The 25,106-nt window shown below is 44.7% G+C and overlaps 1 protein-coding gene across 5 annotated transcripts in view; it reads right to left on the bottom strand.

The window, feature by feature from the left end:
- Positions 1 to 892: 892 nt before the first annotated feature.
- PLEKHG3 (pleckstrin homology and RhoGEF domain containing G3) overlaps positions 893 to 25,106 on the bottom strand; it is a 52,136-nt gene continuing 27,922 nt past the window's right edge. For 2 of the 5 annotated variants that reach the window (XM_036735507.1, XM_036735503.1), the window contains 17 exons: positions 18,072 to 18,464; positions 17,374 to 17,471; positions 16,005 to 16,074; positions 14,445 to 14,491; positions 14,160 to 14,310; positions 13,869 to 14,000; positions 13,008 to 13,190; positions 12,628 to 12,720; positions 12,386 to 12,472; positions 11,772 to 11,805; positions 11,279 to 11,377; positions 7,300 to 7,338; positions 6,589 to 6,671; positions 5,843 to 6,163; positions 5,162 to 5,275; positions 2,880 to 4,281; positions 893 to 2,474 (listed from right to left, as the gene is read on the bottom strand). In XM_036735507.1, coding sequence (XP_036591402.1) covers positions 1,687 to 2,474; positions 2,880 to 4,281; positions 5,162 to 5,275; positions 5,843 to 6,163; positions 6,589 to 6,671; positions 7,300 to 7,338; positions 11,279 to 11,377; positions 11,772 to 11,805; positions 12,386 to 12,472; positions 12,628 to 12,720; positions 13,008 to 13,190; positions 13,869 to 14,000; positions 14,160 to 14,310; positions 14,445 to 14,491; positions 16,005 to 16,074; positions 17,374 to 17,471; positions 18,072 to 18,425 — 4,095 coding nt within the window. In that variant the 5' untranslated portion in view covers positions 18,426 to 18,464 and the 3' untranslated portion in view covers positions 893 to 1,686. The remainder of the gene's footprint in view (positions 2,475 to 2,879; positions 4,282 to 5,161; positions 5,276 to 5,842; positions 6,164 to 6,588; positions 6,672 to 7,299; positions 7,339 to 11,278; positions 11,378 to 11,771; positions 11,806 to 12,385; positions 12,473 to 12,627; positions 12,721 to 13,007; positions 13,191 to 13,868; positions 14,001 to 14,159; positions 14,311 to 14,444; positions 14,492 to 16,004; positions 16,075 to 17,373; positions 17,472 to 18,071; positions 18,465 to 25,106) is intronic. The other 3 variants (XM_036735505.1, XM_036735504.1, XM_036735506.1) reach the window with 3 other exon arrangements.

Here is a 25,106-nt window from a genome sequence, read left to right as displayed (position 1 = left end):
AATCCACCCTCATACGGCTTCCAGATTAATCTTCCTTATGCATAGATCTAGTCATGTCCCTTCTCTGCCTAAAATTCTTCAGTGCATTCCTGTTACTTTAACAAGCAGAGTTAAAAATTCTCACCCTAGCACCAGCGATCTGAAGCCTTTCCTGTCTTCTCTCATACAACTTCTCCAGCTATGTCTTCCCAGTTGTCCCAGGCACTCTCCCACCATCATCCCTAGTGCTTTTGCTTACATTTCCCCACACCCCTGTGTTTGAAATGTCAACTCCACTGGCATTCTTACCTGTTTTTTGATGCCCATTTCAAAGGCCACCTTCCATGACCCTAATCCCTTGTCAATAATCATTGTCCCACCTTCTTGCCCAGATCTCACATAGTACTTGGTTTGTTGCTTTCTTAGCCTATCACTTGCACAATTACAGAATCATACGTAGTATATATTGTATCTGTCCCTACCAGACATGACACTCATGAGGCAGGAAGCTGGGAAGGAAGGGTCCAGAAAAAGAAAATGCATTTGGCACAACAGACCCCTACCTATATTTTGAGACATCTTTTTCACAGTAAACATCTCACTACATATCTTCTCCAGGATTAGTTCTTATATATTCTGCTTGCTCTGCAGAACTCCAGGTCCTATTATCAGGGTGTGGACTCAATCTGCTCAAAGGGGGAACTGAGAGATGGAGCAGAACATTACAGAGAACAAATTCTCTATTCATTCCAGTGCCCTCAATTCTCCAGAACATTTTCTTCCCCAGAGAATAGAAGGGCATGGCCCCATAGGTAAGGCAACACCAGTCCCTCTTGTCCCAAGCTCTGAAACAATAATTCCAACCATCAACTGGCCTACCTTCTAATCCCTAATAACGAGGCAGGAGACAGGGTTGGCTGGTCAGCAGTGGTTATTGCACCATTGGCAAGGGATAAAATGTGTGTACATTAGAAACAACCATTGGGTCAGCAAAGCAACCCTCAAAAGTACCTGGACTGAGTCAATTACATTCTTAAAAATAGGAAAGGGGAAGGAGGAAACAAACCAAAAAACCACATACACACAAACACACATACATACACACCCCACAGGATGGAAAGTAATAAATTATTGTTCAAGTCCCAGACTTCTGTTTTCTGCCTGAATGCTTGGAATGGGAGCATTTGATAAAGGAAGTGCTTCTGAGCCACATTTTCTTCTGGGTACACTCTTCAGCCTGGCAGTGGCTGGCAAGATGCAGACCATGGCCTGTGGGCACCTCTCCCTGGAGAGAAGTGAGCTTAAATATCTGGTCTTATACCAAAAGAGAAAAACATAAAAGAGAAGTAGCCCACACAGGCTTCTGACTGTAACAGCATAGAGTCCGGTTCTCCTGGCATAACAATGGTCTCATCCCCCAGGGAGCTTTTCAGCCAGCAGCACAAGGCAGCAGGCCACAGCATGTGCTAAAGATACCATCAGCACTAGTGCCTGCTTAGAAGGGAGAAGAGAGACAGAGGGCAAAGAACTGCCAAAGGTTTACTCCAAACAATCTGGTGTCAGAAGACAGGCAGGCAGATTGGGGAAGTCGAGGCTTATGAGGAGTTGGGATGCAGGTAGGGAAGTTTGAGAAGGTCCATCACGCACAGGTATAGCTCTTCCTTCATCCCAGCAGCACTTCCCCATCTCACTCCCAAGGAGCCTAATTCAACCATTTGAGTTCAAGGTCTGAAATTTTTCCCTCAGGTTTCTCACTCGGCCCTGTTGGCCCATATCAGCTGTATCCCCTTGGCCTACTTGTTGAGAGCCCCAGCCCCCCTCTCCTTGCCAGCGGAACTCCTCTGATTCTTGGTAAGCCTTGCCTCGTTCTACCGTTGCCTTCAAGATCTTTTCCTGGGAGGTGGGGGACTGGATTTGCACATAGCTGTCTTGCTCTTCCTCACCTACCAGTGGCGGTGGCCCCTTCTCCAAGATAATGACTCTCCGGTTATTTTCCAGGGTCAAGTCTGCTGTGAGGTATAAAGCTTCATCTACATCCTGCCCTGGCATTTGGGAGGAGCCAAGTAAAAACGGATCCTTATGAGGCTGAGGCTGGGTTATCTCTTGGCTTCTTCTACTCGTATGGGTGTTTAGGCTGTAACAGCGACTCACCTTCCCCACTGGGGTTGGCTCCATTATATTTTCTGGTACCGAGAGGCTCCGGTTGACAGGAGGGCCTTGGCGCTGGCCTCGTCCAGCTTGAGTAGCCTCATCATAGGAAGCATACTTTGAACAGAGCTCACGGACATCTGGCCAGTGGAAAGTTTCTGTGTCAACAGGACTGAGGGGACTGCGGTTAGATGTCCAGCCTCCAGGAGAGGTGGCCTTTGAGCCAGCAGAAGGACTGTAGAAGCGTCTAGGTGATTTCTCCCTTGCTGAGGAGGCCTTGGAGGGACCATGTTCCAGGACCATCACTTGTTCGTTATTTGAGAGGGACAATAATGGCTTCATTTTACCTATGGGGAAAAGAACAGCAAAATGAGTCCCAAGTAAGATAAAGAAGTAGGAAAATTAGGGATTTTTTTTTACTGCTAGCTGTTAGGGGAATGAGTTGATTGATGACTGTCAAATATATATATATATATATGTGGGCTAGTTGCTTAATGTTTTATTTTGTTCTTGTTTACCATTTCCACATCAACTTTGACAGAACAAAAGGAAGAGTCATATAATGATAAGGAAATAAAGCAGGGAAATGCAAAACAAAAAGATTGGGTAGCTGATATAAGAAATAAAGGCCATTCCAGCCCCACAGCCACCAGCAGTACTTTGCATTTCCAAAAGCTCCTTAAGGATTATACTTTTTCATAAGAAGGAGTCAACTGGTAGAAAAGTGTCCCTCCCATAAACCATTCCTGTACCTTTGCAAGGTGGCTCTCGTATCTCCTCCTGCAGGTGAGGCAAGGTCAGATTCTTCTCTTGCTCTGGATCTACCTTTTTTCGCTGAGGCATTGTAGGCTTATGGCTTTTGATCCTGAGACTATACTGACGGGCCAGTTGGTAGACCTTGTTTTTGACACGCTCAGTCAAATCCCTATCCATCATGTGGGAGAGCTGCATGATGTGAGGGTGCAGTGGAGTTGGTAGCTCTTCATCTCTGCCACTCAACTCCTTTACCAGCTCCTTTAGCTCCCTGGCCAGCTGGGCAGGGCCAGCTCGATCAGTGAGGGTGATGCCCTCTAGGGAGGAACCAACTGGCTCCTCACTGATAGCACCCAGCTCATGCTCCTCTAGGATGAACAGTGGCTCATGCAGGTCAAAGCCATTCTCCTGGCTCAGGCTTGATTCCATCTTGTTCCTCTCTGCCGGGTTCTTGCAGATATCCCCAGGGGACTCCATTCTTTCCCACATCTTCACTATTTCTGATGATGGGCGGAATTCAGCATCAGTGATGGGGGGAGGATCCTTAGAACCAGCTGGGCCTGGTCCAGGGAGATCAAAGAGAGTCCAAGAAGCAGGTCGGGAACTATCTAGTCTTTTGCGCCCAACAGGGGCCACTGGTTTAGGTTCTGGCCTAGGAAGGCTATTGAACCTGAACACAGAGTTCCTTACCAAGCCCTTAGGAATGTAGGAAAGACTCTCCCGGCGCCGGATGCTAAAGCCAGCATCATGGTGTTCCGCATTTTCATAGTAATTCTTGATCTTGTCAAGTAGCAGTCGGTCTCGGGTGGAAAGCATGTCCTCCTTTTTGCTAAAGAACCTTTCAGGTTCTCCTGAGCAGCTGGGGCTTGGAGGCACAACCCTGTTGAGGGTAGAGCTATTTTCTGGGGTCACCCCACCATCAAAGTCTGCTTCTAGGGGCAGCAAGGAGCTGAGTGAGTCTGTGGTGCTGCAGTGGATGGCTGGCCCCTTCTCAATGCCATCAAGGCTCCGGACACTGCTACTCCGACTAACCAGCCGGGGAGTCAGAAAGCCACTGGCCTTGCCATCCTCCAGAGCCAGGCTGTTGCGCCGGGAGAAGGTGCTGACAAACCTTTCAGCAATGATGCTAGCCTGGTCCAGCACGGATGTTGGCAGAATGCTCTCTGGCTCTGGCACTGTCACTTCCTCCTCTTCCTCACTGCTGAGGTTTTTAAGGTCCTCTGTGCTCTCGGCAACTACATGGTCAACCATTTTGACTGGATGATCAGACCCTAGTTCTTCTTGGTGGTGCTCTTCCAGGATGCATGGTGATTCTGTGTCTGACTGCATCACCTCTGCACTATTACCTTCCACGTCTGGAAACAGCCCTTGCCTGGTGTCAGGGTCTGTATCTGGTTCAGCCTGAAACACACAATTACATGAGCTCGTTTTCAGAGGATGCTAAGGGAGGAGTAACCTGGCATCCTCACGGTCCAGCGACAGACCTTCCTTACAGCAGTTGACAGGTTGGGAGTAAGGAGATCACAATCACAAAGGCGGTGAGGGAGAGCTGATACTTTGGGGAAAGGGGCTGGGTGAGATAGACACGCTTAACAGCTAGGAGCCTAGGCACATGTTTCCAAACACCCCAAACCCCCAGGAGAGACTATTAAGTGGGAAGGGATGGGGGTGGGGGGGGGAGTCCTTAGTAACCCACCCACATCTATTCATCTCAACATGCAGTAGGTAACTCCTGCTCTAATCTCCACACTAAAGCCTTGACAGCCATAGTGAAGGTGAAAGGGGATTTTCTAGCAGTTACTAAAGCCTTCACCATTCTGCACTTTTACTACTGGGGCTGTGTAGATTTGGGGGTGGGATGGGGATCTCTGACTGTAGCTCAAAGCTGTGGAGGTGATACAAAATTTCATCTACCTCCCCTGTGACTCCAGAGTCTCCAGTATGGAATAGTTACAAAAGTCTCAAGCTTAGAGTTCTATCAAGGATGTGCAAGTTGGGGATTTGGTCACATCCTCTGAGCATCAGTTTCTTTTGGGTGGATAAGGAGTTAGAGGTCGACCTATATTTTTTAATCATCAGAGCAGTGTCTTGCACAGAATATGCATTTAATAGATATTTGCTGAGTCTCAACCACAAAGCCAGGGATCCCTGATAGGTCTCCAAGTGGTTGGGTGGGTGGTACTCCTCCAAGTAGCCGGATGAAACCTTTGTGGTGCTTCCTCTAACAATGCCTGTGTCCCTGACCAGGCCCTACCTTGCCATTTCATCACCAAGTACTTACCTCTGGCAGGGAAGAGACAGACTCAAAGCTCATGCGCTTCTCAGGGCTCGTTAGAGACTGGCCACTGGGCCTTTTATAGCCTTTGGCTACTTCATATTCGTCATTGCCTTTAACCTGCACGCAACAGAGAGAAGGAATCAATACCAAACCCTGGTCTACAAAGAGGGAAGTTAGAGAGCTAACTTAGCAAGTGTTTTTTCGAAGGGGCCCCTATACCTTTCTGAACTACCGAGTTGCTGGGCTAACTTAGAATTTCAGCTTTAGGACCAAAGAGTTCTAGAGCTGAACTGAACTAGGAAACTAGGAGATAAAAGTAGACACAGCCCCTGAGCCTTTTGCTCTAGAAAATTCATCTTTCAAAAAAAAATATCAACCTTCTTTTTAATGCCACCCTGGCAATGTGTTATCTCCCACTCTCCCCATTTCAACCCAGACCACCCCCTTGCCTGTTAGTCTTGTTCATCACATAGTGCATGAAGTTAACCCAGATGGCAAAGCAGAGCATGCTGGGGGCTCACCAGGGTAAAACAGCTATTGAGGAGATGGATATACTGATTATTGAGACACAGAAAGAACCCAAGTTTGGGATTAGGGAGGAAGGGAAGGGTAGGAATTCTGAGCCAGACATTCACTGTGCATTGGGAACATGCAGAGGAAGGGAGATCAAAGAGACCACCTCACCATAGCGCCCCGGGAGAAAAGTAAAGCGTTGGCTCGATAGTGCCAGCAGTGGAGGGCAGCCAGCAGGGAGCTGGCAAAGTCGGCTACCTGCTCAGCTACCACCAGACTCTCCTCCTCCTCCTCTTCCTCTGAACCTTGTGGCTCAGCCCTGGCCCCCTTCTTGCTGCCATCGCTCACAGTCAGGTCCTCCAGAGAGGCCTTCTGAAGGGCCTGCTCCTCCTCCACCACTTCCTCCTGAGCAGCCCCTTCGGCTTCAGACTGCTGCTCCCCTGTAAGGGGCAGCTGCCCAAAGTCCAGGAGGGCTCCAGCGCTACCTGCATGCTGTTTAAGGTACAAACATGGCCTTCTCGTGACCTGGAATCTCAACTACCTCCCAATCTTTCAACTTGTGGTGGGTTCATGCAAGTGGTAGTAACTGGTCTATCCCACTGTACCAACCAGGGACTCGATATAAGGCTGGGGATAGGTAGAGGAGAAAAGGTAGAGAGAAGCTGGGGCACAGGGCAGAGAGGACCTAGGAAAGATTTTTATGAAGCATGTTACTTGGGAGCATTAGCCCCAAGCATAGGCTACAATGGTACAGCCTCAGGAGAGGACTAAGGTATGTGAAAAAGAACAGAATCAGAGCATAGAAGATACCCCACCCTGGTACAATTCATGGGAAGGGAAAACAGTGGTGGGAAAATAAAAGAAATGGTAGCTAACGGGATAGGGGATAGACTCTTAGTATCTATACCCTTACCCACCTGTAAGCCCATTCCCTGTTCCATCCTGTATCCCATCTCCAGTCCGCTCTTTGGTCTTACCTTGAGACCCGATACCCTTGATGCTGCCACCATCATCAGATCCCCAACACATAGGAGGAAAAAAAAAAAGAAAGAGATGAGGTAAGCCAAGTAAGCAACCTCTTTATGGAAGCCAGGGAGACCACAGGAACTGAGGGTATGACTTAGGGACCATCTTAGGGATCCTCATCCCAGCTTCTAGGATGTCCATGAAACTACTGATAGCAAGTAAAGTCAACATCATGGGGATACAGGTTAGAGCACTACAGCCATGAGCTCTTAATGATGTTCAAGTTGCCTACTCTTATCACCTCAGGACCAGAGCATAAACCACCCACTCCTCACTATGAGTAAGTAAAGATAGTTCCTTACTAGGAAACAGTTGTTAGCTCCTTTAAACAGATGAAGCAGCAGAGGCCTATAACTGGATATGAACCTGCTCAGGGTCACAGTGGAAAAGCAGAGACCAAAAGCTGGAAGTATCTAGTTCATAAACCTACCCTCTTGTCAATCTGTGCTCCTGCTGGTCTCCTCTATCCTTACAGGGTGCCGACAGTGTCTATGCCTAATTACCATTCATTGGGACTGTGAATAGAGCAGGGGCTTCTCTGCCTCCCCGCATACTACCCCCAAGATCCCAGTAGGGGAATAGTTGGGACATTAAATACTCACCTTTCTCATTAAGCTGCCTGAGAAGCTGTTTGGTTGGCTCTGGAGAGTTAAGTACATTTGGTAAAGTCAGCCACAATCCAAGGAAATGAATTCTACCCAGTCTTAGCCCCAAGCTTAGAATGCTACCAGCCCCTCTCACCAGCTTGGAGTCTACACCTTCCCTCTTCTCCCAGAATCCTTATTGCCTGAACAAGCATTCCACAGTAGCACAAAGAATAGCTTCTGTATAGTTCTCAAGTCATTCCTACAGGGTTTGGCATAACAGGGTTTCGGCCCCAAGACAACATCTATTCCTTCTTATGGGACAGATATATATCTCATCTGGAAATGTACTTATGGGGGAATAATAGGGTCAGTCCTATAAATCTGTGTTCATGACTAGAAAAGTGGAGACCATGGTGAACCCTTCCCTCCAACGTATACAGAAGGAATCTTTGGCACTCAGCCTGATTTTTAAAATCTTTGCTGGTGCTGCTAGGACAGCAAGAATGGGAACCAAGTTACAATTCTCTCCTTGTGGGCTAACTGGCTAGATAACTGTTCCAGCCATATGAATTCCTCACTTTACCTCAAAATCACTACCTCCTTCAATTCCATGTTCTATAAGTCAAAATTATTAGCACAACCCCATCTGCCCAGCACCCACAGCTCCCAGAGCACCCGCCACAGAGCCCCAAGCTGCAGAGCAGAGCTCGCACCCGACTTTCTGCGGCCCTTAAGGCCCAGCATCATGGAGCTGTGCAGCCCGTTGGGGAGTATCTCCTGATTGTACTGGGGGTGACCAGGCTCTAGGGATAGGATAAAAACAAATACCTCCATTAGGTGACACTATCCCTTGCTGGTTACCTTTGCAAGGCCAAAAATATCTGAATAAAATAATTTTTAAAAGGTATGTCCTCAAAGGCCTGAATACCTTTTCTACAATGACAATAAAGTTTGAGTGAATTTAATGAATGAAATAGAAGAATAAAATCAGTGGGACCAGACTGCGTAGGACATGATTGGTACCACTTGAACTTCAGAAAAAGATGACTTACCAGAGGCTTACCAGGCAACTAGTATTTTTCTGGAGGAATTTATCCTTTAGTTGACCCCTTAACCCAACTCTCATCCTTGCCCAATGGGTATAAGTAGGAGATACAAGTTATTGCCCATTAATTTTCTATATGGCCCACATATCAACAGGAATTACCCTCTCTTTACCTATAGATCTAAGGTAAAAAACTTTTATCTGTTGAAGATCACTGACCCAAAGGAAAAAATAAAATCAATTGCTGTATAAGTAAAAAACAAATAGAAACTTGTTTAGCTTGCCTTCTGAGGATTATAAAATATGGACTCATCTGTTTTTAAAATTAAGAATAAAAAATAGAAAATTACTCAACCACCATGACAAAAACTTAAAAATGAAGAGTAAAATGTAACTAAAACAATTTGTCAAGAGACTTCCTCCACGGGAACAAAGAAAGGGATTTAAAACTAGCCTCAAAGTAGGCAAAAATAGATGTTATAAAGACCATATACTTAATGAGAGTGATTGACAAACACTTGATAGGCGAGAACAAGAAGAAACAGAAAAGATAAAAATTTTTAAAACTATCCCCTTTTTTTTGGCCCCTGTTTAAGAAGTCAGGGGGGTGGGGGCAGGGGGAGAGATAACTTTAAAAAAATCCAATGGACTGTCTAAAACAAGTTTCAGTGATGAAAGAAGGAAACCCTAAATCATCAGGAAAACATCCTCAAAAGTTTCAGGATAGCTGAGATTTTCCTGTACACGAGTCTTTTTCTTCTGCTATGATGGTCCTATTACTATCTTATCACCAAAATTGGCCAGTGTAAATCTGGTCCATGGTAGAAAAACTGCAGAGGACATGTTAGACACACATATTGCATGTTAAGAGGACAGTACTAAGGAAGCAGCAATGAGATAGAAAGCAGGGTTGAAAAGATGCTGGGAGAAAAAAAACGATAATAAACATGGTACATTTCTAGAAAGAAAAGGGAGAAAATTAAATGCAGAGCTATACATACAGAGCATGACACAGGTAGAGAGTAACACTCACAATTTGTGACCTTTTAGGAAGTTGCTATTAAAAGATTGTGATTTCCATTTTTTTTTTGCATAAATGAAACTCTTCCCTCAATAAAGATAATAATAGCTAACATTTCTAATGTTCTAAGGTTTGCAAAGTGCATAAAATATTTCATTTGATTCTCATGACAACCCTGTCAATGAAGTCCTAGGATTATCCCCATTTTACAGATGAGGAAAACTGAGGCTGAGAGAGGTTAAGCAATTAATTTAACACAGCTAGGAATTGTGTGAGTCTGAGGGAGGATTGGAAATTAGTTCTTCCTGATTCCAAGACCTTTGTATTTGCTTCAAAGGCCAAGCAAAATTAAGCTAAGAGCCAAAGTATATTTCTACTGCAGAGCCTCAATGAAAGAAGAAAAAAGTTGCCAATAGCAATTGGGTTCCAAAGAGAAATAAAGCCCAAGGGTCAAATATAGACATCCTCAAGGGGATATGTGAGTGTTTGTGAATTGTGCAGAGGCAACCAGAGCCTAGTAAATGTTTGTTGAAAGTGAAGCCAAGATCTGGCTCCTGCTCATTCCGGAAATTTTGGATCCAATTATCTTTTAAGACAAGCTAATGTCTGATCTGCCATCAAGTGGAAAACTGTAGTGGGACCCCTGCCTGAGCCAGATCTGTCCCTGAGCTCTGGCTAAGTAGAGCTGAGAGTAGAAACTGAGAAAGAAAGAAAAAAAACAAGTGTGCATGCGTTCTCTCTGTCTTTTTCTGTCTCTGTCTCTGTCTCTCTCACACACGCACAGTCAGGAACTCAGCTCGGCAGACAGAATAAGATACCATCAAATTCAACTCTGACATAACAGCATCAGAAGGATTCTTTGGAGGAGGGAGTAGTTGGATAAATAGTGTGAACAGACACAATAAAAGCAGATGCAACTTTTCTCAAAGAGAGCATTTATTCGAATGAACCAATGGAGCATAGTCCCAGGCAGAGAATAATCTGAGGGGATAATGGAATTTTCCCCCAAGATCCAAAGTAAATATTTCTTGTCTCGATTTGGTGCCACTTTAGGAAGTCTGACTTACTTTTCCCAGTCCCTTTAACTGCCCTGACATTCCAGGAATGGGCCAGGGACCAACAGTGATGTCAGAAAAGCTACTCCTCCCTTGCCCTGGAGATACTTTAACTTGTGCGTTAGCTAAGAAGGGGCCCAGAAATATGGGAGTGCTAAGCTCAAAGACAGTAAATAGTGTAGCTTGCCCATCTTCATGAGGAGAGAAGGATCCAGAGGTAAATTAGAATCAGAGAATGTTAGAGGTGGATGGGAATTACAGTCATCACCTGATGCAACCTGCTCATTTTGTGGACAAGGGAACTGAGATACAGAGAGGATAAGTGACCTGTACACAGCTAGTAAGTGTTAGGGCCAGAACTAGAACTTAGATCTCTTGACTTTTACTCCATTTATTCCATTTTTTTTCCTGGCCTACATGAGCAAAGGTACCATGCAGGGGGATGATGTTCCCAGCTGTCAACTTGATCACATTTGATTTCAGTGGGAGAAAGATAGAGCAACAACCCTAAATAATTAGTTGTAGAGATCTCAGTGGCCAAGGCCAAGTCTGGAGTAGGTCAGTAGTGGCAGCGCTTAAGTCATGTTAACTTCTGGGCCTTTCCATCTGTGTCCTGCAGGTGAACTTTCTTTTATGTGTTTTCCCTCAATTAAGAGGGTAAGCTCCTTGATAGCACTGACTCCCTTTTTTCTATTTGTGACACCGTTACTTAGCACTGAGCCTGATACACAGTAAGTGCTGAATAAATTCTTTTTAATTAATTTCACTCACTCACTCACTCACTTATCCATCCATCCATCCACCCATCCATCCATCCATCTTCTAGCCTGCTTGGCCAGCAGTATGATTTTTGCATATTATCTTTGTCCTTACCAGATTGTCGCCGATGCTGTCGCACTTGTGTGGGCATGTCATCTTGAGAAGACCAAGCCTTTTTCAGCCTTTCTGGGCTGTAGCGGTATTGATTAGGGTCTACAAACAAAATATAAAACATTTCACTTTTTCCCCTGCTATTTCTATCTTCTACAATCTCCACACATCAGTCTCCTTTTTACCCCTTTTCCCTCAGTCTTAGTACCTTAGATGCTGCTAATGCCCCTTCTCATTTCTTAAAGTCAATGCCTTTCAGAAGGTGGCAGACTGGTAATGCCATCCACCTATTACTAACAATAGGCTGCCATTGTCATTATGTTCCCTTGACTCTTTTCTCATGTCTAAGGCTGCTCTTCGGTCCTCTAAGCTTCATAGGACACAGGGATCCACAAATCAAGCCAGGTAACAGGAGGTAGAGATAAAGACTGCCCATACTATAAGCTGATACACTGACATACACCTTCAGGAACAAGAGAGTCAAGCAGGGACTTACAATAGGAGTCCATTTCCAAGATGGCTTCCTTAGCCTGGAGTAAGAGGAAAAGGAATAAGTTATTCGCAAACATCTGGCACAACACCCGCAACACACACTCTGACCACTCCTAAAGGACAGCTCAGCACTTCGCCAAGGACTCATGTATCTACAGTTATCCCCTCCACATCGTGACTTTCCCTATTGTGGTTTCACTATATTACAGGTCGGAATAAGAAATTACTGTAAATGGGAATTTGGGGGGAGTTTGTGGAAACCACAGATGACACAGAAAAAGTTTAGAAACTTAGAAATGCATGAAATATGCCTATGACCAAATATTTAACCCAAATTGTAAAGTACTGTAAACACCCCATAAAAGAAAAAAAATTCAGACTTCTTCTCTGGTACAAAGGGAGGGCTAAAAATTTTTCTGTAAATTTTCCAGATTGCAGGGGCACTGCGCCCCTAACTCCATTAATGTGGAAGGGATAACTGCTCATCTGTCGTCTTCCCCCTCCAACCCACAGGATCCTTTACCACAACAGAATTACAGTAACTTCTGGAGGCAGTGACCACAATGCTTCCTTCCCACGGAGAGCAGGAAGTCCTAAGCTCCTCTCTGATCCCCTCACCTTTTGGGGAATAGTGGCATGGTGATGCTCTAGGATCAGCCTCTTGAGGTGATGAGTCCATGCACGCTTCTCTTCTACTGATTTGGCCTGAAAAAAATCCAAGGGGAAGGGGCAACTGAGAAATGGTGCCAAGAGATAAGGAAGCAGCACTAACATGCACAGTGTCCCTTCTGAGCCCTGCAAAGACAACCTCTCCATTTTGGCCCCTGTGTTACATGATACTCCCACCCTCCCCTCCTTACCTGGATGTTATATTGCTGCTTGCTGTGTTTATAGTGAGTGACTGTGAAACATAGGGAGTCTCTGGTGCTCTCAATCAGCATCAAGGAGGAGGACTATTAAAGATCCAGGGAAGGAGAAAGAGAAAAACACGTTAGACACTAGGAAGAGAATCAAACCAACCTGAGAAGTCTTATAAACTATGGGGAAGTCTCTATTCTACATTTCTAAGGAATAGACTGGGAAGGACAGAAATGAAGAGAATCAGAGCCACAACAGAGGTAGCTCCAAACTGGACCCATGGATCCTCTGAAGTAGGAAAATGAACAGTCAGATTCCCTACCAGAAGAAGACAGATTAGGAGTCCTAGCCTAGGCTGGGAGGGAGGGAAAAGCCTGGTTACCGGGATGTGACCTTTGTAGACGAAGTGGTCTCCTCGCTTTTTAGTAATGAACAGTGCCTGGTCAAAGAGAAAGAAAGTCCTCTCATTCCGCACACGATGCACACGGAAAGTGGCTTCCAAGACTAGCTCTCCATAGGTCGTCAGGTCCGGCCCCTTCCAATTGATCAGGAGTGACTGGATTTCCTGCAGACAAGAGATACGTCCCACATCAGATTCTAAAGATCCTTTTGCCTCCGGCAGGTCAGGTAGAGTTGCAAAGGGAATCAGGGCAGCAGGCAGGAGTCTAGCTCTCCCCTTCTAGCAAGACTCAGGAGCCATAGCTTGACTCTGGGTTAGAGGAAATAACTAAATGTGGTCAGTCATTATAATAACAATAACAGCACAATAATAATAACTGCCAGCATTTCTGTATTTTTTGCAAAAGTTTGCGAAACACTTTACAAATATTATCTCATTTGATCCTCACCACAACCCTTGGAGGTAGGGGCTATTATTATCATCCCCACTTTACAGATAAAGAAACTGAGGCTGAACAAGGTTTAGTGATTGCCTAGGGTCAGGCAGCTAGTTTCTTAAGCAGGATTCAAACTCAGGCCTTCCTGACTCCGTCCAGCACTCTCTCTATTACTCTAACTAGCTGTGTCACTACAATGAAAAGTGATTTTTTCATATCAAAGATATTGATGTCAAACATCCACCTCAGGACCAGCGTGTGGCCTGCTTCTCTCTCCTTTAGGTCATTTTGGTAAAGATTCTACCGCTTTCCAGCCCTAAGAGGACCAAATGCATTGGCCTGCCTCTTGACACCATCAGTCTTTCTCCCTTCTGACCTCCCGTCCTCCCTTCCAGCTGCCTAGGCACCTGGAGTCGGACAGCATGTTCATGCTTCCTCTTCATGTCATTGATGTACCAGGCCACACAAGTCATGGTATCAATTGCATCTTCAACCATCTCAAAGCCATCCTCCTCCTCATCAAAATGCTTGGCAATTTCCTACAGAGGAAAAAGAGAATGTTAAGTTCCTGATCTCTCTCCTGAGAACACTGCTGCCTACCTGAGTGTTGCCTTCCCCTGTCCTGATCAGGCCTCAGACACAAAACCCCACCCCACCCCACCAACAGACCATAGAGATGAAGCCCAAGTGCAGGTAACCTGGAGAAGGAGGTGGTACTTGAGAATTCTTTGGACCGGCTTCAGCAGAAAAGAGCCTAGGGGCAGAGAGTGCTTCAAGACCTCTTGTTGGTCCCGGAAGAACTTGGCCTGGTGTTTGTCCCTCATGCATTCAGTGAGGGCTGCCACTGAACTATAACGAGAAGGAAGTCATCACGAAGAGAGCAAATCATAGGGCAGGAGTGGCAATGTTGGTGGTAGAAGAAAATGGTACTAGTCTGGTTATTCCTCAAATCTCCCTCCCCTTTCCATCCCGGAGTTACTTACTTTGGGTAGTTGTTGCAGTACTGGGTATAAATGTCAAATTCTTGGCTCTAAAGAAAGGGAGAAAAGAGGATTGTCTAATATGGCTGTGAACATAAACCCACCCAAGTCATATGACCCTCCCAGTGTGCTTTGCTCCATCCAATTTCCAAGAGTCTTTGGCCCTATTCTCAGTGCAGCCATACTACGCCTTTCTTCTTCATTGAAGGCAATGTTATTTTCCCTAAGACCACAAATATTCCCCTTAGTAGCCTACTACCAAGAGTTATGGTCACTCTCCATATCCCAGTGGAATGGTACAGGTGGTGGTAGTAGTAGTAGTAGTAGTAGTAGTAGTAGTAGTAGTAGTAGTAGTAGTAGTAATAGTAAGAGCAGCATTTATATAGCACGTTAAAGCTTGCAAAATTCTTTACAAATATTTTCTCACTTTATCTTCACCATAACCCTGAAAAGTGGGTGCTCTTGTGATTATTTGTTTTATAGATAAGGAAACTTGGGTACAAGGAGGTCAATTGACTTGCCCAAGATTAATAACTTTCTGAGGCCAAATTTGAGCTCAGGTTTTCCTCATTGCAGGTCTAGCACTCTATCACTGTACTACCCTAGAGGCAGCTGCCACTGTTACACCCAAATGAAGCCCACCATTAACCCTTTTATATTCTTGTCTTTGTCTCTGCCCTACAGCCTGAAATGGCTTGAAACAGCTTAAGGCATAGTCTGGGTAGATTGCCCAAGGCTAGTCCCCTGACCCCTCCTTTCTCCTGATTCGGCATTCTGTATATTCTCTCTATATCAGCATTATGTGCAAGGATCAGTTGCAGGGTAGGGCATAAGTTTATGGGTAGGGCATAAGTTTATTTTAAGGAGAAACCCCCTGGTTACCAAATAGGCCCATACCCTGGGTTATTGTGCAGCTATTCTGCTGACCAAGCTAGGTCCCTCCACTCAGACCATAGCTGATCAAGTAGGGGTTACTTTCTGGGAAATTCTGCCCCGTACCCTCCACCCAGTTATAGGAAACTGATCACAACCTAAGAGGGCCACCCATTCTAGGAAGCTGACCACCCTGTGTCACAGGATGGTCTCACCCCTGAATCTTGCCATATTCTGAAATTAGCTCTGAGCTGATGAATTCAACCAATGGCTGATCTTTGCTTCTGTAAGTCATTGCTTCTGCTAGCGACCCTCCCTAATTGTGTAATTGTGGTTTTTGCCTTTATAAGCATTGTAGTCCCTCAGTTTGGGACTACCTGATTTGAGTGCGTACTCCAGGTAGTCGCGCACTTATCCAATAAATCCATACCCTAAATTTACCTTGAACCCAGGTCTTGTCTCGCTGTTATTTTCTACACACCACCACCACCACCACCATCATCATCATCATCATCATCACCGTCACCAACATAATCATCACCAGCATCACCAGCATCACCAGCAACATCATCACCATCATCCTAACATCACCACCACCACCACCACCACCACCATCAATCATTTTAAGGTCTGCAAAGAGCTTTATGTATATTATCTCACTTGATTAACCATGCTGAGTTCTGTTCTTACCCTTTCTACAAAGCAATTAGCCACAGCCACCGGATCATAATTACAGCTGTCCAGGTCTTTCAACAGCTGACTGAATGAAGAGAGATAAGTCATCAGATTTGGGATCCACTTCTTTGCAGCTGCTTCTAAGGCATGGCCAATGACAAAGTTCTTTCCAATTACCCCTCCCCAGTCATTAACATGCTCCAGAGAAACATCCAGCCTTGTAAGTCATGTTGTGTGGCCTGAGGGGCTTTCAACCCCCAGTGAATGCTACACAGCCAAGAATCACAAAGATCAGCCAACACTGCACAACAGGATGAGGTGAGGGAGGGGAAATTATCTGCAGCAAACAGGACGGGCAGAGGGGACGGATATAATTACCCACCTTCAGGAAGGAATACTGCTCCAGCGCTGGCAAAAGGAGTCAAACACACAAAGGGAAAGATTAAAGGAAAGGAAAAAAGAGTCCCTGGGATAGACATCAACGTTCCTGGCTTAGCATTTCAGGGCATGAATCTCTACACACAAGCTCAGGTTCAGTTATAACTAGTCAAAGGAAAACTGCAAGTAACCCCAGGGACATTTTTTCCTGTGTCTCCCCTAAATGTATTCCTCTCCATTGGTCCCATGTTCTTCCAAATACCATCTCTTTCCTGTCCTCAGAGGCGGCCCTTTTCTCCAGAGCCGCAATAACCTTTCCTTCCGAAGAACGCAGAGAAGATTCTCCTGTCTTACTATTTAAACCTCACTCAATTTCTCCTCTCTAGGACCCTTTCCCTTGGGTTCCTCAGACACAAGATAGAGAACATTATTATTCCTCTTTCCCCACCTTTAATCATGTTCTTCCACAAAAGAGATCACAGACAAACTAATAGAACCCTTAAACATTTCAAGTTTCAGTATTTCCCAACAATATACTAAGTAGTCCTCACAGAGCCACCAGGATTATTTAGCTCGTCTAGAAACCAGTGGAAGATGTAGAGGGAATGTTGACACAAAAGCAAAGGGGAAAAGATAGAGGAAAGAAAAAGAGGTATCCCTGGAGAAGAAATGCACTATCAACTGATGGTCTAGGGGGCCTTCAAGAAGCCCCACTCAACCTACAGAGAAAGTCAACCAAAAATCACACTGATGACTCTATCCAAAGAGGGAGGTCCTTCCAAGTATCCAGTGGGGCTCACAGCTCCCTGAAGGAGTTTGTACTGGCAGAACCAGGTCCATCCCAGAGGTGGGAAAACCAATAAGCACAAGGCAGAAAGGAAAAGGCACCAATGAGGGGGGGTCAGGAGTGAAAGCAAACTCTTCATTCAACACGGTGCCACTTACCCCTGCCCCAACCAGAGTTCTGAGAGGCCTAGGAAGAAAGAGCTCCTGGCTTGTCACTCACCTGTTTAGTGCATAGATGCTTTCTATGTTCCCAAAGAGTGCACTGACTTGTTCAGGTTTCAGCAGCCCTGGTGTATCAATGATCTTCAAAAGGTAATCCTGTCATGGGGGAAGTGAGTTGAGGACAACACGGTACCATTCCCACTACACAGTACACTCTGGGTATCACTTCATTCCTATTTCCCTCTTCTATTTTGATAGATCCCCTTCCCAGCTTTATTCCTTGGGAACACCTAAAGAATACTAACTTGAGAGCCACCATGTCGACTCTAAGGGCAGTCAATCTATTGGATGTCTCCCTTTCAGTTCCACCCCTTTCTCTTGCCTTTCTGATGCTGCTGCTCCCAGGAGTCTACAGGCTGTTCCAATGACCCAATTTCCTGGTCTGACCAGCCACAGAAACAAAGGGGGAAAATCGGAGACCTGTGGTCTCAGTAAATTCAGATAAATAAGGCATCTGTGGGCTAAGCTTTCTGCTCTATTCCTCCTCCTGAATCTTAGTCCTGAAAAGCAGAATTACTGTGAATAAACCTTCAAGAAGGTTTTTCCTTTCTAGTGGAGAAACCAGCTAGACACTGCAGAAGCCAAAGCCCCTTGGTCTACTTTGGAGACATATGCTCTATCCCTCACTCCATAATGATCCAGGGCAAAAAAATAACAGTGACTACATAGGCAAGTGGACCTGAAGGAGTGGCTCACCTCAACGATGCTTCGGAGGTCCTGTACATACATGCGCTCTGTCTCTACAATCTCCCTCACCACTCGGCCCAGGTAATTCAGTTTGTGATGTCCAGGCCCAGTTGTAGACCGGGAGCTAAATGGTGAGCCTTTTAGGGATCCTCTCAGATTCAGCCAGCTGCTGGAATTGTTATGGCTATTGGGGATATGGCAGGCATGGGGGGAGCCAGACTCGCCCTCAACCACAGGTCCAGTTCCATTTGGCTCTTCCATGGCCTGACTGTCCCGGGATGAGCCTGACGAAGAGGTGATAGAGGCCAAGCTCACTGGACGCTCCTGGGTTGCATCTTGATGTAAGGAGACTGAGACAGGCATCCTGGCATTGCTGCTTACTGAAGAAGCTTTTCGGCCATTCTAGAGAGACAAAAGAAGAATAATATAAGGCTTGAAAGCATGACAGGTCTCCAACTAGAACCTAAAAAAAGGACCTCCAAATAGGAGAGACCTATCCTAGAATGATACTTGAATGTCTTCAGGGACCCAAGAATAAAAGTCCCCCTAGATCCCACTGGCTGCTGGCTCCTGAGACACAAGCAGAGAAGTAGTCTTAGACCTTAAACTACCCCCATATACTCCATCTCCCAAATGAAGGTAGCTAAATGAGGAAATGAGAGGTCAGTCCTGTTCCCTTCCATTGGAGGAGTTCATGGTTTTATCTTCCAATCACAGGGACAAAGAATACTGATAAGGGATGAATAACAAGGCCGATAAGTTAATAAATTTTTACTTATCACTCCTGGGGAAGCCCTGAAGGAATTGAATTTCTGTGTACAGTTATCCTTTCCATATAATAACTTTCCTCATTGTGGTTTTGATCATGGGTTAGCATAAGAAATTAAATGGGAATTTTTGGGGAGTTTTGTGGAAGCTGCAGATGACACATGAAGGCTAGTAGACAACACAGAACCTATGACCAAATACTTAACCCAAATTTTACAATAAGGTACTGTAAACACCCCATAAAAGAAGAAGTTCAAACTTCTTCTCTGGTCCAAGGAGAAGGCCAAAAAATTTTACACAGATTTTCCAGATTGTAGGGGTGCCAAGCCCCTAACCTCCAAAATGTGGAAGAGATAACTATACTTTAGAAGGAAATAGAGGCAGCCCAAGTCAATCAAATGCTTTACGAAAGTATTCCCAAATAAAACATAGTTATCAAAGGCTATTTATTGGGTGCTCACCCATATAGCATATTGTACTGAATGCTATATAGGATGAATTAATCAAGCGTAGCCCCATAGTCCCATAGTGCTCATTATTGAAGACTGTCATAGAAGCTAACATTGATCTCTATCAGCACTGACACCCCCTGACCCCCAGAATATATCTTGGACTCTATCTCCTCCCAGAATGCTGGATTGGTATAGACTATTAGGCTCCCTGGATTATTCATTTATTCTTTGAAGGGAAGAGTTCCATTATAATGGTCTAACAGAAGGAACCTGGAACTAGGCAGGACTCAAGAGAACTGGAATCTAGTCCTAGCTTTGCTTTCAATGTGACATTGAGTCTGTCGCTTAAGGTCTTAGCATCTCAATTTTGCCATCCATAAAATAAGACTGCCAACTTTCCTACCCACTTCCTCCTGTTGGATGTGAGGATCTGATGAGTTGGGGGAATACAAAAGTACTACATCAAAGTCAGGTCAACTTGACTCTCATCACCATGATTGTGTCCCATAAAGCTTCAACAGTAGTGATTCTCAAAGCATGATCTTGACATCTCTGAGGATCCCCAAGACTCCTTCAGGGGGTCCACAAGGTCAAAAACGTTTTCATCATAATAGTAATATATTTGAATTTCTAATATGGTAAATAGCCATAGATAACTTACATGAAGAAAAGCTCTTTGGGAGAGTCTTCAATTTTTCAGAGTGTAAAGGGGTCCTGAGACCAAAAAGTATTAATCAATGTTCTAGAGCATCTGATGCAGTGCCCTGAAAACTGATCACACAGTTAATCTTCCATTCAAAGCTACACAAATTTATTAAGTGCTAACTATGTGCTCAGGTCTTCCTGACTCCAGACCTAGCATACTATCCACAATGCCAGAGACCACAGTGGATAGAGTGCCAGGCTTGGAGTCAGGAAGACTCATTTTCATGAGTTCAAATCTGGTCTAAGGCACTTGCTAGCTGGGTGACCCGGGCAAGTCACTTCATCCTCTTTGCCTCAGTTTCCTCGTCTGTAAAATGAGCCGGAGAAGAAAATGGCCAACCTCTCCAGTATATCTGCCAAGAATACCCCAAATGGGGGCACAAAGAGTCAGATACGACTGAAACAACTGAATAACAACAATGTTCTAGACATTGAAGACACAAAGACAAGAGCGAAATAGTCGCAGCCCTTACATGGTGGGGGGCGGGGGGGGGGGCAGGCATGCGAAGGAGCAGATGCCATGTACATAAGTAAGTAAATAAAAAGTATATTAGTAAACAAATAAATAAATAATATCTAAAATTAAAACAAAGCCATTTATTTCAAGAGGGTGAGAGGGAATTAACAACTTAGGTAGGGGTCAAAAAAGGCTTCGTGTAAGAGGTGACATCTGAGCAATTCAAGGAAACTAGAGTAATTTATGAATTAGAGAAGAGGATCTGCAGAGACGTGGAGGGTTGGGAGGATTGGGGCTGAGACATAGAAAGTGGCAAAAAGACCTCGATCTAATAAACCAGAATACAGCCTGCACAACCACCTCATCACAGTGTTGAATGAATGGGAAAAGCGCAGGATGGAGGAGATCAAAGTTCACAGGAGCACAGCTGGAAGGGACCTCAGATGCTGCCCAACCCCTTTGCTTGTACAGATGTGCGTTGGTAACCAAAAATGGGCTCCTTAGCACTTAGTCAACAAGTGCCCTTGACTAGTCTGGCTTTGTCCCCTGAACTGAATGCTGTTTGTATGTTGGATTGGAGTAAGCTTGTCGGCCCCTTCACCTTGCTTCCCTTGCTTAAGCAGATCGAAAGAACCTGTGCTTTCCCGGTCAACCCCTTCACCTTGCTTAAGCAGATCGAAAGAACCTGTGCTTTCCCCGACGTACCTTACACCCCCCGCAGAAGCCGGATGGTTAAAAACAGCTTCCGTTAGAGCCAGAGGCTGCTACAGCTACAGCCACAGCCGAAGCCGAAGCTGCTGGTAGCAGAGCTGACCTACAGGAGGAAGCTGAACAAGGACTTGAGGCCAGTGGGTAATCTTTTTACCGTAAAGGGAAAGCATATATATGATTTTGCTTTACACCATCATGCTTCTCTGTGGCCTCCTGGTTACTCTTGTGAGGCGGACTTACTGGGCCTGGAAGCTTTTGATCAATATGTCAAAATGGGGATGCTGGTTCATGGGTTGGTTACTGTGCAGCCTAAATATATGCTTTGATTCTTCTGCCTCCTACTTTGAGAGTTTCTTATATCCAGCGGTTCCGAACCTTTCAGACATATATATGATCCTCTTTGAAATTATAAACTCTGCCCTCCTAATACAAGATGAGGAAACCAAGACTTACAAAGGTTATACGATTTAAGTAGCAAATGGCAGGGGCAGAATCTGAACCCAGGTCCTCTGACTCCAGACCCAGCTCTTTCCATCAAATACTGCCTCCCACATAGTTGTTAATGTCTTCATATTGAAGGCATATGGCCTCAGAGCAAGTCTCCTGTGTCTATATTATGACACCTGGTATTATGGAAACAGATCTTATTTCAGGAAACAGATCTTAGCCCTACTTCTTCCATTAACCAGTTGTATGGGATTGGGAAAAGAACTTGACCTTCTGAGCTTTAGTTCTCTAGTTTGTGAAATTAAAAAATAAGCCAGCTCAGGTCCTTTAGCAGGGATTTTTAATCTGGGATTCCTGAATTTTTTAAAAAATATTTTCATAATTTAAAATTTTTTTGATGAATTGATTTCCTTTGTAATCTCTGTATTTTATTTTACACATTTAAAAAAACATTATCCTGAGAAAGGATTCATCGAGACTGCCAAATGGAAAACAAAAAAAGAATTAGTGCTAGAGGGATACCATTCTAGATACTCTTGAGTCCAAAATACAGGAAAACTCCTCAGGCCTGAGACACCACTGGGTTTCAATGAGTCCATTTTATTATTGCCTTATGTTGAAAAAAGGCCCACCCAGGGCCTCTCTTGTTGCCAGGCTGAACATCTGCCCAGAAGCAGCTGCAGTGATAAAGTATCCTCAGTCTCAGTTGAACTTTACTCACTGGGCACCAGGTGTTGCTCAGAGACAAAGACGCAGGTGAACCTACAAAATGGAGTGGTGCAGCACTGCCCATTTGAAGGAGCACGATAAGCTAATATAGGGAACCGGGCTTCCAGGAATACTCGTGTGCTGTGGTCTTAGTGGTCCTGATGGCAGATATACACATGCACATGCCACACCAGCCTCCCCTTCCTTCCCCCGCCACACTAAGTTCCTAGAGCTCAATACATCCCATTCCAAAGGTTTTTAATGATGACCACCCATCGTTACTATGTTTCAGGATCACCCTCCCTGAGCTGTACTGTCATGGAAATTCAGCATTCCCTTACCATCACACTGCAATGTCATGGCCTCTCATCACCCTCCTCCAGGCCTTAAGATTAGCAGAGTTTTAATAACAGTGCTCCAAGTAATGACTAAAGCTGGAGAGAGAATCCAGAAGGCAAGACAATTTAATTTCACTCCCTTTGATGCCACTAGAAGGCATAAGCATTAAATCAGGAATGAACAGGGATGAATAACAGCATCCAGAGGATCTAACCCACTCACCCCTCACCTCCCTGCCCCCAAGCACCACCCTACCCCATTCTGGTTCTCTTGCCTAAAGAGCAAAAGGTATGAAGCTAGAAGTGAGGAAAGAGACAATCTACTTGTAATTTTACCACTAATTCCTTGTGTAGCCAATTCCTCTGCTTGTATATATATGTATACAAAAACACAAATATACATATGCATATACATACTCATAAATTGAAAATAATCCCAGAAGAAAGGCGCTAGGAAAGGACAGGAGGACCGAGAAATGTTTCTTGCAGAAGGTAGGATTTTAGGTGAGACTTGAAGAAAACCAGGAAAGCCAAGAGGAGGAGATAAAAGGAGGGACAGAATTCCAGGCGTTAGGGACAGCCAGTGAGTGTGTAGTCAGGGAATGAAGTATCTTGTAGGAAGAACAGCAAAGGAAGTCAGTCACTGAATTGTAGGGTCCACGGAAGAGAGTGGAGTGAGAAAACTGGAAAGGTAGGAAAGGACAAGGTTATGAGTGTCTATGGTCAAATTCTTCATTTGTTTGGCTTAAGTGTACCTCCACGAATGAATGAAAAAAAACATTATTAAGTGCTCACTGGGTATTAAGTACTGCGCTTCTTTGTTATAAGAGAGGTTGAGGGCAGCATAATTGGAAATGACAAATGACTGGACAAATTGGAAATGACAGAAGAAAAAAAACCACCAATAAAACATTCCCTCCCAAAACTAGCAGTGAAGGCTATATGTAACTAGGTCTTCAAAACTCTTTCCAGCTTGCTGCCTCCTAAGAGACCCCTGGGAGGATTAACAAAATGCTGTCAGTGATGGCACTCTGAGCTCCCCAGAAGAATGTCTCTTGAGAAAAATAGCAGCGCTACATTTTATTCCATTCTCAAAGGAACCATTAAATTAACTTTGCTCTGCCTTTCTAAAGAAGCTGCTAGCAACTTAATACCGTGTCATCCGAGCACAAAGCAAGACAAAAACATGAGATCCTCCCGTGCCCTTAACCTTTGACCCGGTTAAGAATGAATCTTTGCTGTAGTTCAAAGCTCATTGCCCAGAGTGTAGTATCAATTCCTTCTTATCCCCATATATGAGGACTTATCCAGAATAACAGAGATAGAGAGATTCACAACCCAAAAAACCCTTCCCCAAAGAAGGCCTCTTTGATGACCTCTGGGTTGCACCTGGGGACAGTCAACTCCCAAGGGACGGCTAAGTGACAAAGGCAAGAATTATTTATAAAGGATCTCTTAGCAACCTAGGGTACAGCCTTTAAAACAAGATGATCAGAACAGCTGTAACTCCCACAATTAGGGCCCGGTGATGTGCAGAATGATCCTCTGGGGGGTCCCCTCAGAGACAATCTTTAGCCAACCAGCTTCAAGTAGGTGCATGAGGAGCCCAAACCTATTTGCTTCATCAGAGCTATTTCTATTCCTTTTCTGTACCCCCTGGCTCAGTTTAGTTGCATTCCTCCAAATAGACCAAGCTCGCAGCAATGCCCATTTCAGTCCCTGGGGAGATGCCAGAGGAAGAGAGAACCTGGGAGGTTTCCTTTGATTCCCAATACAGCCAAAGCTGAGTGGGAATTCCTAGACCCCTGAGAGATTGGGGCTTTTTAAAAAATAGTATTTTCTTCCCCAATTACATGTTAAAATAATTAAAATTTTTTTTTTAAAGTTTTGAGTTCCAAATTCTATTCCTCCTTCCCTGCTCCCTGAGACGGTAAGCTATCCAATATGGTTTATAGATGTGCAATCATGTTATTAGTCATTTTGTACAAGAAAGAAAAAGAGAGAAAGAGAAAGAAAGAAAGAGAAAGAAGAAGGAAGGAAGGAAGAAAGGAAGGAAAGAAGGAAGGGAGAAAAATAGCATGCTTCAGTATGTACTCAGACAGTATCAGTTCTTTCTCTGGAGGCACATAGCATGCTTCATCCTGACTCCAACATTTCACGCCATATACCAAGACAAGGTCAAAATGGATACATGATTTACACATAAAGGTCGGGGCTTTTGACCTACTTTTTTCTGGTCTTCCTCCCCTACACGTACTCTAAAATCCAGGCCACCTTGCTTTCCCTTCCACCAGACATGCCATCTCACTACTCTGAGTATTTTCACTGGCTGTTCTCCATGCCTGAAATTCTTTCCTTCTCATTGCCATCTCCTCCTGGCTTTTGTAACTTCCTTCAGATCTCAGCTAAAATCCCACTTTCTGCAAGAAGCATTTTCCTGTCTTCCTTCATCTTAGTG

The sequence above is a fragment of the Trichosurus vulpecula genome, chromosome 8 (genome assembly GCF_011100635.1).
Source record: "Trichosurus vulpecula isolate mTriVul1 chromosome 8, mTriVul1.pri, whole genome shotgun sequence".
NCBI lineage: Eukaryota > Metazoa > Chordata > Mammalia > Diprotodontia > Phalangeridae > Trichosurus > Trichosurus vulpecula.
The sequence above is the reverse complement of the archived record's forward strand: the minus strand, read 5'-3'. Positions and strand labels throughout refer to the sequence as shown.